The sequence below is a fragment of the Telmatherina bonti genome (assembly GCF_933228915.1).
Source record: "Telmatherina bonti genome assembly, chromosome: 7".
In the NCBI taxonomy this organism is placed as follows: Eukaryota; Metazoa; Chordata; class Actinopteri; order Atheriniformes; family Telmatherinidae; genus Telmatherina; species Telmatherina bonti.
The window spans coordinates 38,495,686-38,508,642 of record NC_136625.1 but is presented as its reverse complement, the minus strand read 5'-3'; the positions used below and the strand labels follow the sequence as shown (position 1 = coordinate 38,508,642).

The 12,957-nt window shown below is 46.2% G+C and overlaps 1 protein-coding gene across 1 annotated transcript in view; it reads right to left on the bottom strand.

Annotated features, from left to right (window-relative positions):
* Window positions 1–2,994: 2,994 nt before the first annotated feature.
* The window catches only part of LOC306758956 (xenotropic and polytropic retrovirus receptor 1 homolog), a 69,692-nt gene continuing 59,729 nt past the window's right edge, over window positions 2,995–12,957 (bottom strand). Inside the window, exons 11-16 of the mRNA XM_079244409.1 lie at window positions 5,440–5,599; window positions 5,169–5,363; window positions 4,725–4,912; window positions 4,510–4,649; window positions 4,168–4,389; window positions 2,995–3,389 (exon numbers count right to left, since the gene is read on the bottom strand). Of these exons, the coding sequence (XP_079100535.1) occupies window positions 3,335–3,389; window positions 4,168–4,389; window positions 4,510–4,649; window positions 4,725–4,912; window positions 5,169–5,363; window positions 5,440–5,599 (960 nt within the window). The 3' untranslated portion in view covers window positions 2,995–3,334. The remainder of the gene's footprint in view (window positions 3,390–4,167; window positions 4,390–4,509; window positions 4,650–4,724; window positions 4,913–5,168; window positions 5,364–5,439; window positions 5,600–12,957) is intronic.

The window sequence follows — 12,957 nt, the reverse complement described above, 5'->3', positions numbered from 1 at the left end:
CAGACTGTTTCATACTGGTTCAGGGTGCAGTCTGGTTCAGACTGGATGAGTCCTGTTTAGACCAGTTCAGTGTGATTCAGTTCAGACCTGTTCAGACTGGTTCAGTGTGGTTTGGATGGGACCAGACCGGACTGGTTAAGTCCGGTTCAGACTGGTTGAGTCTATTTACAAACAGAAACGTTTCCTCTTCGGCGTCTGGCAAAGCAGAAATGTTGAGATGAATAAAACGTTTCAAAATCCCTGTTTTCCTGTGAAGCTGTGATGAGTTACGGACAGCAAGTGACCCAGCACCATCTGCTGAGGAGGAGGAGGAGAAGGAGGAGGAGGAGGAGAAGGACAGCTTCAGCTGTGATCCATGACCCGAAAAGTCTAAATCAAATCTCATTTTCTTCATATTTCTGTGTTTGTGTCCAAAACCTCATCGTGGAAGCTGCAAGGACAGAGATGAAGAGCAGGAGGACGATGGGACAGAGATGAAGAGCAGGAGGACGATGGGACAGATGAAGAGCAGGAGGACGATGGGACAGAGATGAAGAGCAGGAGGACGATGGGACAGATGAAGAGCAGGAGGACGATGGGACAGATGAAGAGCAGGAGGACGATGGGACAGATGAAGAGCAGGAGGACGATGGGACAGAGATGAAGAGCAGGAGGACGATGGGACAGATGAAGAGCAGGAGGACGATGGGACAGAGATGAAGAGCAGGAGGACGATGGGACAGATGAAGAGCAGGAGGACGATGGGACAGATGAAGAGCAGGAGGACGATGGGACAGATGAAGAGCAGGAGGACGATGGGACAGAGATGAAGAGCAGGAGGACGATGGGACAGAGATGAAGAGCAGGAGGACGATGGGACAGAGATGAAGAGCAGGAGGACGATGGGACAGATGAAGAGCAGGAGGACGATGGGACAGATGAAGAGCAGGAGGACGATGGGACAGATGAAGAGCAGGAGGACGATGGGACAGATGAAGAGCAGGAGGACGATGGGACAGAGATGAAGAGCAGGAGGACGATGGGACAGATGAAGAGCAGGAGGACGATGGGACAGATGAAGAGCAGGAGGACGATGGGACAGATGAAGAGCAGGAGGACGATGGGACAGATGAAGAGCAGGAGGACGATGGGACAGATGAAGAGCAGGAGGACGATGGGACAGAGATGAAGAGCAGGAGGACGATGGGACAGATGAAGAGCAGGAGGACGATGGGACAGATGAAGAGCAGGAGGACGATGGGACAGATGAAGAGCAGGAGGACGATGGGACAGATGAAGAGCAGGAGGACGATGGGACAGATGAAGAGCAGGAGGACGATGGGACAGATGAAGAGCAGGAGGACGATGGGACAGATGAAGAGCAGGAGGACGATGGGACAGAGATGAAGAGCAGGAGGACGATGGGACAGATGAAGAGCAGGAGGACGATGGGACAGAGATGAAGAGCAGGAGGACGATGGGACAGATGAAGAGCAGGAGGACGATGGGACAGATGAAGAGCAGGAGGACGATGGGACAGATGAAGAGCAGGAGGACGATGGGACAGAGATGAAGAGCAGGAGGACGATGGGACAGAGATGAAGAGCAGGAGGACGATGGGACAGATGAAGAGCAGGAGGACGATGGGACAGATGAAGAGCAGGAGGACGATGGGACAGAGATGAAGAGCAGGAGGACGATGGGACAGAGATGAAGAGCAGGAGGACGATGGGACAGATGAAGAGCAGGAGGACGATGGGACAGATGAAGAGCAGGAGGACGATGGGACAGAAATGAAGAGCAGGAGGACGATGGGACAGATGAAGAGCAGGAGGACGATGGGACAGAGATGAAGAGCAGGAGGACGATGGGACAGAGATGAAGAGCAGGAGGACGATGGGACAGATGAAGAGCAGGAGGACGATGGGACAGATGAAGAGCAGGAGGACGATGGGACAGATGAAGAGCAGGAGGACGATGGGACAGATGAAGAGCAGGAGGACGATGGGACAGAGATGAAGAGCAGGAGGACGATGGGACAGAGATGAAGAGCAGGAGGACGATGGGACAGATGAAGAGCAGGAGGACGATGGGACAGAGATGAAGAGCAGGAGGACGATGGGACAGAGATGAAGAGCAGGAGGACGATGGGACAGATGAAGAGCAGGAGGACGATGGGACAGATGAAGAGCAGGAGGACGATGGGACAGATGAAGAGCAGGAGGACGATGGGACAGAGATGAAGAGCAGGAGGACGATGGGACAGAGATGAAGAGCAGGAGGACGATGGGACAGAGATGAAGAGCAGGAGGACGATGGGACAGATGAAGAGCAGGAGGACGATGGGACAGAGATGAAGAGCAGGAGGACGATGGGACAGATGAAGAGCAGGAGGACGATGGGACAGATGAAGAGCAGGAGGACGATGGGACAGATGAAGAGCAGGAGGACGATGGGACAGATGAAGAGCAGGAGGACGATGGGACAGATGAAGAGCAGGAGGACGATGGGACAGATGAAGAGCAGGAGGACGATGGGACAGAGATGAAGAGCAGGAGGACGATGGGACAGAGATGAAGAGCAGGAGGACGATGGGACAGATGAAGAGCAGGAGGACGATGGGACAGAGATGAAGAGCAGGAGGACGATGGGACAGAGATGAAGAGCAGGAGGACGATGGGACAGATGAAGAGCAGGAGGACGATGGGACAGATGAAGAGCAGGAGGACGATGGGACAGATGAAGAGCAGGAGGACGATGGGACAGATGAAGAGCAGGAGGACGATGGGACAGATGAAGAGCAGGAGGACGATGGGACAGATGAAGAGCAGGAGGACGATGGGACAGAGATGAAGAGCAGGAGGACGATGGGACAGAGATGAAGAGCAGGAGGACGATGGGACAGATGAAGAGCAGGAGGACGATGGGACAGAGATGAAGAGCAGGAGGACGATGGGACAGAGATGAAGAGCAGGAGGACGATGGGACAGATGAAGAGCAGGAGGACGATGGGACAGATGAAGAGCAGGAGGACGATGGGACAGAGACGACGGACAGCTGTCCTCTCTGTCTTTAAGTCGTGTGGCACTGGAAGGTGGGCGTTCAGCTGTGTTGCTCGTGCTGAAACAATGTCTGTATTGATGGTCGGAAGGAGCTGATCTGATTGGTCAGAAGGTTAAAATCGAAGCTCCTCTAAATGATTTGGACCCCACAGAGGCTCATGCATCATGAAAATGATCAGGTCCTAACTCAGTCTGAGGGTTCAACGCCCGCTCGCTGGGTAATTTCTCATTTAGGAGGCGGAGTTTCCTCCTTTAAACAGATTCTGGACCCAGGCGAGGGGCGTGGCCTGATGTCAGGAGTCGTCATCAGTGTCATCGATCAGAACTTTGGTGTCACGCGTCTTTGACCTGATGGAGGAGAGGAGAGAGGGTGTTATTGCTGATGTAGGACTGACGTCCATCATGTGTGTTTACACCAAAAATTTTCAATTTAATTTCATTTAAATAAGGATGAAACAACGGGAAATCCGTGCATTAGATGGTTATAATGCACGACGCGGAGTCTAGAACACCACCTCGCTGCACACCGGGGTGGAAGTGAGATCTTCCTCCGCCCAGATCTCGCCATGACCCCGCTGCACATAGGGTGGTTCTAGACTCCACGTCGTGCATTATAACCATCTAATGCACGGCTCCTGGTTTCATCCGTTTATACCGTGGTCCCAAAGTAAACGTTTTATTGAAATGTTTGTTTCTTTTTTACAAAACTTGCTAATTATGTACAGGAACTATTTCATGTTGGCCTCCATGTAGTTTTTATGCTAAACAACCGCTGTCCAGCTACAGCACGTTGCTCTCAGACGCATCTGATTAACGAGTTGCTATGGTGACGCCCTTAACGAAGTGATATTACAATGATTTAACTTGCTGAACTATGTGTGCGAATATAAGAAAATAATGTAGCCAGTTGGCATTAGAATTATCACTGACCAATTTTATGTAATTTACTTTAATTTAACTAAAAGAATTAATTTTCTAACTTTTCCTGTTAGGCTGAGGTAACTAACTACAATCGGTTTATCTAAACATCATAAAAAACATTTTTATTGATCTTTTTCCAGCAGAAAGTGGTTAGATAACCGAGTGACACCGCAGGTTGTGATGAGGATCCAGGATGAAGACTCACTGTGAGGCCAGTCGCGGTCGGCGTAGACTCATGCTGTAGCTCCGCTTCCAGCTCTTCTTGCCCTGCCGGTTCCTGACGCCGTCCTCCTGGTCCATCATTTGTTCCAGCAGCGTCTGGTCGTCGGCGTTGAGCGGAGCGACACTAATATCTCTGACAGCCCTGAACTCACCACAGTTATTCAGATGTTCGTTCTCAAGGCGGAAGAAGTTCCACACAAAGCGTCTGAAAGGACACTCAGCTCTTCAGTTTTACATGTCCGGGGCTAGACTGACGGGCTTCATTTGATAGGAGACTATTAGTATTTATTCCAGGTTATAAACAGAAAAGAAAGCAAGCTCGTACCTGAAGACCTCAAGTGGAGCCAGCACTGTGGCCAGGATGTCAGACATGTGCTGAAAATCCGTCAGTGTGGTGAGGGAGATGGTTAAAATCCAGCCAAACCTCAGGAGGACGTCCTCCACGATGGCACTGTAGTAATAGGCCTGAATGGACAGAGACAGCGTCATCACACAGTCACATGATAGCTGCAGCTCTCACAGCACAACGCCACATCTCACCTTCTGCGGATACACAATCTCCTCCCTCAAGAAGGTATTTTCTCCGGCGTTGCGGTCAAACAGACCCCAGTCCATCTTCAGGTCCCAAATGAGTGTGTACAAGGAGCTGACCACCAAGCAGCTGATGTACAGGTAGAAGAAGATGTGTTCCTCAGTGCTGGCTTCACCTGGCGGACTGTTGGGGTGAGCTACACAAGAAGATGATTTGCCAGAAGAGAGTCAGATTATTGGACATCTACAGAAAGGCAGGAGCTGAAAGAATGTCTGCAGAGCTGGATTCAGACTGCATCTGTCTTCTCAGCTCCAATCTCCACCAAAGTCTGAGCTCTGAAAAACCTTCAGACCTCGGGTCCACGCAGAAGACGGATACGTCTGGGATTTCAGCTCAGGTTAAACATCTCAATAAGAAGCGAAAAGCAGATGATGAGCTTCTGTCGGGTTTACCTTTGTGTGTTTTGTAAAGAGCAGAGAAGGTGACAACGAAGAAAGAAGTGGAGTATTTCCCAGCATTAACCAGATGAGGGAAGGCCCGTTTGGTGTCACGGTAACGCCGCAGACACTGGACGAAGCGAAACCATGCAGGAAGGCACTGGATCACTGCCCGAACGCCATAAGAATAGGAGTTACACACACCGTGACCTGGACGGGGTGACAGGAAGCAGTCAGCATGGCTTCAGCTCAACGCAGTGGTATTCATTCAGGTCCACGGCCTCACCGTAGCTGATGAGCCCGTTACGGCTCCAGTCCAGCTCGAAGCTGTAGAAACAGACCATGTACTCCAGATCCATCAGAACCACAACCAGAGAGTTCAGCTGGTCGGCCAACCAGAAGTCTGCAAAGCCCACGCGATGAAACGGAGCTGTGACCACTCGGAACTGTCGAGGAGACACAGGAAAACGTTGGCCATGAAGCACAGAGACAGAAACCAAAAATGGGACACACTACACTGTCGTAGACTGTAGTAAACACTGGTACACACCGGTAAACTGTAGTAAAGACTGGTACACACTGTCGTAGACTGTAGTAAACACTGGTACACACTGGTAAACAGTAGTAAACACTGGTACACACTGTCGTAGACTGTAGTAAACACTGGTACACACTGTCGTAGACTGTAGTAAACACTGGTACACACCGGTAAACTGTAGTAAACACTGGTACACACCGGTAAACTGTAGTAGACACTGGTACACACCGGTAAACTGTAGTAAACACTGGTACACACCGGTAAACTGTAGTAAACACTGGTACACACCGGTAAACTGTAGTAAACACTGGTACACACCGGTAAACTGTAGTAGACACTGGTACACACCGGTAAACTGTAGTAAACACTGGTACACACTGTCGTAGACTGTAGTAAACACTGGTACACACCGGTAAACTGTAGTAGACACTGGTACACACCGGTAAACTGTAGTAAAGACTGGTACACACTGGTAAACTGTAGTAAACACTGGTACACACTGTCGTAGACTGTAGTAAACACTGGTACACACCGGTAAACTGCAGTAAACACTGGTACACACTGGTAAACTGTAGTAAACACTGGTACACACCGGTAAACTGCAGTAAACACTGGTACACACTGTCGTAGACTGTAGTAAACACTGGTACACACTGTCGTAGACTGTAGTAAACACTGGTACACACCGGTAAACTGTAGTAAACACTGGTACACACCGGTAAACTGTAGTAAACACTGGTACACACCGGTAAACTGCAGTAAACACTGGTACACACCGGTAAACTGTAGTAAACACTGGTACACACCGGTAAACTGTAGTAGACACTGGTACACACCGGTAAACTGTAGTAAACACTGGTACACACCGGTAAACTGTAGTAAAGACTGGTACACACTGGTAAACTGTAGTAGACACTGGTACACACTGTCGTAGACTGTAGTAAACACTGGTACACACCGGTAAACTGTAGTAAACACTGGTACACACCGGTAAACTGCAGTAAACACTGGTACACACCGGTAAACTGTAGTAAACACTGGTACACACCGGTAAACTGTAGTAAACACTGGTACACACCGGTAAACTGTAGTAAACACTGGTACACACCGGTAAACTGTAGTAGACACTGGTACACACCGGTAAACTGTAGTAGACACTGGTACACACCGGTAAACTGTAGTAAACACTGGTACACACTGTCGTAGACTGTAGTAAACACTGGTAAACACCGGTAAACTGTAGTAGACACTGGTACACACCGGTAAACTGTAGTAAACACTGGTACACACTGGTAAACAGTAGTAAACACTGGTACACACTGTTGTAGACTGTAGTAAACACTGGTACACACTGGTAAACAGTAGTAAAGACTGGTACACACTGGTAAACTGTAGTAAACACTGGTACACACTGTCGTAGACTGTAGTAAACACTGGTACACACCGGTAAACTGTAGTAAACACTGGTACACACCGGTAAACTGCAGTAAACACTGGTACACACCGGTAAACTGTAGTAAACACTGGTACACACCGGTAAACTGTAGTAAACACTGGTACACACCGGTAAACTGTAGTAGACACTGGTACACACCGGTAAACTGTAGTAAAAACTGGTACACACCGGTAAACTGTAGTAAAAACTGGTACACACTGGTAAACTGTAGTAAACACTGGTACACACCGGTGAACTGTAGTAAACACTGGTACACACCGGTAAACTGTAGTAAACACTGGTACACACCGGTAAACTGTAGTAGACACTGGTACACGCTGGTAAACTGTAGTAGACACTGGTACACACCGGTAAACTGTAGTAGACACTGGTACACACCGGTAAACTGTAGTAAACACTGGTACACACTGTCGTAGACTGTAGTAAACACTGGTACACACCGGTAAACTGTAGTAGACACTGGTACACACCGGTAAACTGTAGTAAACACTGGTACACACCGGTAAACTGTAGTAGACACTGGTACACACCGGTAAACTGCAGTAAACACTGGTACACACTGTCGTAGACTGTAGTAAACACTGGTACACACCGGTAAACTGTAGTAGACACGGGTACACACCGGTAAACTGTAGTAAACACTGGTACACACCGGTAAACTGTAGTAAACACTGGTACACACCGGTAAACTGTAGTAAACACTGGTACACACCGGTAAACTGTAGTAAACACTGGTACACACTGGTAAACTGTAGTAAAGACTGGTACACACTGGTAAACTGTAGTAAACACTGGTACACACCGGTAAACTGTAGCAAACACTGGTACACACCGGTAAACTGTAGTAAACACTGGTACACACCGGTAAACTGTAGTAAACACTGGTACACACCGGTAAACTGTAGTAAACACTGGTACACACTGGTAAACTGTAGTAAAGACTGGTACACACTGGTAAACTGTAGTAAAGACTGGTACACATCGGTAAACTGTAGTAGACACTGGTACACACCGGTAAACTGTAGTAAACACTGGTACACACCGGTAAACTGTAGTAAAGACTGGTACACACTGGTAAACTGTAGTAAACACTGGTACACACTGTCGTAGACTGTAGTAAACACTGGTACACACCGGTAAACTGCAGTAAACACTGGTACACACTGTCGTAGACTGTAGTAAACACTGGTACACACTGTCGTAGACTGTAGTAAACACTGGTACACACCGGTAAACTGTAGTAAACACTGGTACACACCGGTAAACTGTAGTAAACACTGGTACACACCGGTAAACTGCAGTAAACACTGGTACACACCGGTAAACTGTAGTAAACACTGGTACACACCGGTAAACTGTAGTAAACACTGGTACACACCGGTAAACTGTAGTAGACACTGGTACACACTGGTAAACTGTAGTAAACACTGGTACACACCGGTAAACTGTAGTAGACACTGGTACACACTGGTAAACTGTAGTAAACACTGGTACACACCGGTAAACTGCAGTAAACACTGGTACACACCGGTAAACTGTAGTAAACACTGGTACACACCGGTAAACTGTAGTAAACACTGGTACACACCGGTAAACTGTAGTAAAGACTGGTACACACTGGTAAACTGTAGTAGACACTGGTACACACTGTCGTAGACTGTAGTAAACACTGGTACACACCGGTAAACTGTAGTAAACACTGGTACACACCGGTAAACTGCAGTAAACACTGGTACACACCGGTAAACTGTAGTAAACACTGGTACACACCGGTAAACTGTAGTAAACACTGGTACACACCGGTAAACTGTAGTAGACACTGGTACACACCGGTAAACTGTAGTAGACACTGGTACACACCGGTAAACTGTAGTAGACACTGGTACACACCGGTAAACCGTAGTAAACACTGGTACACACTGGTAAACAGTAGTAAACACTGGTACACACTGTTGTAGACTGTAGTAAACACTGGTACACACTGGTAAACAGTAGTAAAGACTGGTACACACTGGTAAACTGTAGTAAACACTGGTACACACTGTCGTAGACTGTAGTAAACACTGGTACACACCGGTAAACTGTAGTAAACACTGGTACACACCGGTAAACTGCAGTAAACACTGGTACACACCGGTAAACTGTAGTAAACACTGGTACACACCGGTAAACTGTAGTAAACACTGGTACACACCGGTAAACTGTAGTAGACACTGGTACACACCGGTAAACTGTAGTAAAAACTGGTACACACCGGTAAACTGTAGTAAAAACTGGTACACACTGGTAAACTGTAGTAGACACTGGTACACACTGTCGTAGACTGTAGTAAACACTGGTACACACCGGTAAACTGTAGTAAACACTGGTACACACCGGTAAACTGCAGTAAACACTGGTACACACCGGTGAACTGTAGTAAACACTGGTACACACCGGTAAACTGTAGTAAACACTGGTACACACCGGTAAACTGTAGTAGACACTGGTACACGCTGGTAAACTGTAGTAGACACTGGTACACACCGGTAAACTGTAGTAGACACTGGTACACACCGGTAAACTGTAGTAAACACTGGTACACACTGTCGTAGACTGTAGTAAACACTGGTACACACCGGTAAACTGTAGTAGACACTGGTACACACCGGTAAACTGTAGTAAACACTGGTACACACCGGTAAACTGTAGTAGACACTGGTACACACCGGTAAACTGTAGTAAACACTGGTACACACTGTCGTAGACTGTAGTAAACACTGGTACACACCGGTAAACTGTAGTAGACACTGGTACACGCTGGTAAACTGTAGTAAACACTGGTACACGCTGGTAAACTGTAGTAAAGACTGGTACACACTGGTAAACTGTAGTAAACACTGGTATATACTGGTAAACTGTAGTAAACACTGGTACACGCTGGTAAACTGTAGTAAACACTGGTACACACCGGTAAACTGTAGTAAAGACTGGTACACACTGGAAAACTGAAGTAAACACTGGTACACACCGGTAAACTGTAGTAAAGACTGGTACACACTGGTAAACTGTAGTAAACACTGGTACACGCTGGTAAACTGTAGTAAAGACTGGTACACACTGGTAAACTGTAGTAAACACTGATACACACTGGTAAACTGTAGTAAACACTGGTATACACTGGTAAACTGTAGTAAACACTGGTATATACTGGTAAACTGTAGTAAACACTGGTATATACTGGTAAACTGTAGTAAAGACTGGTACACGCTGGTAAACTGTAGTAAACACTGGTACACACCGGTAAACTGTAGTAAAGACTGGTACACACTGGTAAACTGTAGTAAAGACTGGTACACACCGGTAAACTGTAGTAAAGACTGGTACACACTGGTAAATTGTAGTAAAGACTGGTACACGCTGGTAAACTGTAGTAAAGACTGGTACACACTGGTAAACTGTAGTAAACACTGGTACACACTGGTAAACTGTAGTAAACACTGGTATATACTGGTAAACTGTAGTAAACACTGGTATATACTGGTAAACTGTAGTAAACACTGGTATATACTGGTAAACTGTAGTAAACACTGGTATATACTGGTAAACTGTAGTAAAGACTGGTACACGCTGGTAAACTGTAGTAAACACTGGTACACACCGGTAAACTGTAGTAAAGACTGGTACACACTGGTAAACTGTAGTAAAGACTGGTACACACCGGTAAACTGTAGTAAAGACTGGTACACACTGGTAAACTGTAGTAAAGACTGGTACACGCTGGTAAACTGTAGTAAAGACTGGTACACACTGGTAAACTGTAGTAAACACTGGTACACACTGGTAAACTGTAGTAAACACTGGTACACGCTGGTAAACTGTAGTAAAAACTGGTACACACTGGTAAACTGTAGTAAACACTGGTATATACTGGTAAACTGTAGTAAACACTGGTACACGCTGGTAAACTGTAGTAAACACTGGTACACACCGGTAAACTGTAGTAAAGACTGGTACACACTGGTAAACTGAAGTAAACACTGGTACACACCGGTAAACTGTAGTAAAGACTGGTACACACTGGTAAACTGTAGTAAACACTGGTACACGCTGGTAAACTGTAGTAAAGACTGGTACACACTGGTAAACTGTAGTAAACACTGATACACACTGGTAAACTGTAGTAAACACTGGTATACACTGGTAAACTGTAGTAAACACTGGTATATACTGGTAAACTGTAGTAGACACTGGTAAACTGTAGTAAACACTGGCACACGCTGGTAAACTGCAGTAAACACTGGTACACACCGGTAAACTGTAGTAAAGACTGGTACACACTGGTAAACTGCAGTAAACACTGGTACACACTGGTAAACTGCAGTAAACACTGGTATATACTGGTAAACTGTAGTAGACACTGGTACAAACTGGTAAACTGTAGTAAAGACTGGTACACACTGGTAAACTGTAGTAAACACTGGTACACGCTGGTAAACTGTAGTAAAGACTGGTACACGCTGGTAAACTGTAGTAAATACTGGTACACACTGGTAAACTGTAGTAAACACTGGTACACGCTGGTAAACTGTAGTAGACACTGGTACATACCGGTAAACTGCAGTAAACACTGGTACACACCGGTAAACTGTAGTAAACACTGGTACACACTGGTAAACTGTAGTAAACACTGGTACACACTGGTAAACTGTAGTAAACACTGGTACACGCTGGTAAACTGTAGTAAAGACTGGTACACACTGGTAAACTGTAGTAAACACTGGTATATACTGGTAAACTGTAGTAAACACTGGTATATACTGGTAAACTGTAGTAAACACTGGTATATACTGGTAAACTGTAGTAAACACTGGTATATACTGGTAAACTGTAGTAAACACTGGTATATACTGGTAAACTGTAGTAAACACTGGTATATACTGGTAAACTGTAGTAAAGACTGGTACACGCCGGTAAACTGTAGTAAACACTGGTACACACCGGTAAACTGTAGTAAAGACTGGTACACACTGGTAAACTGTAGTAAAGACTGGTACACACCGGTAAACTGTAGTAAAGACTGGTACACACTGGTAAACTGTAGTAAAGACTGGTACACGCTGGTAAACTGTAGTAAAGACTGGTACACACTGGTAAACTGTAGTAAACACTGGTACACACTGGTAAACTGTAGTAAACACTGGTACACACTGGTAAACTGTAGTAAACACTGGTATATACTGGTAAACTGTAGTAAACACTGGTATATACTGGTAAACTGTAGTAAACAATGGTATATACTGGTAAACTGTAGTAAAGACTGGTACACGCTGGTAAACTGTAGTAAAGACTGGTACACGCTGGTAAACTGTAGTAAACACTGGTACACACCGGTAAACTGTAGTAAAGACTGGTACACACTGGTAAACTGTAGTAAAGACTGGTACACACCGGTAAACTGTAGTAAAGACTGGTACACACTGGTAAACTGTAGTAAAGACTGGTACACGCTGGTAAACTGTAGTAAACACTGGTACACACTGGTAAACTGTAGTAAACACTGGTACACACTGGTAAACTGTAGTAAACACTGGTACACGCTGGTAAACTGTAGTAAAGACTGGTACACACCGGTAAACTGTAGTAAACACTGGTACACACTGGTAAACTGTAGTAAAGACTGGTACACACTGGTAAACTGTAGTAAAGACTGGTACACATCGGTAAACTGTAGTAAACACTGGTACACACCGGTAAACTGTAGTAAACACTGGTACACACCGGTAAACTGTAGTAAACACTGGTACACACCGGTAAACTGTAGTAAACAC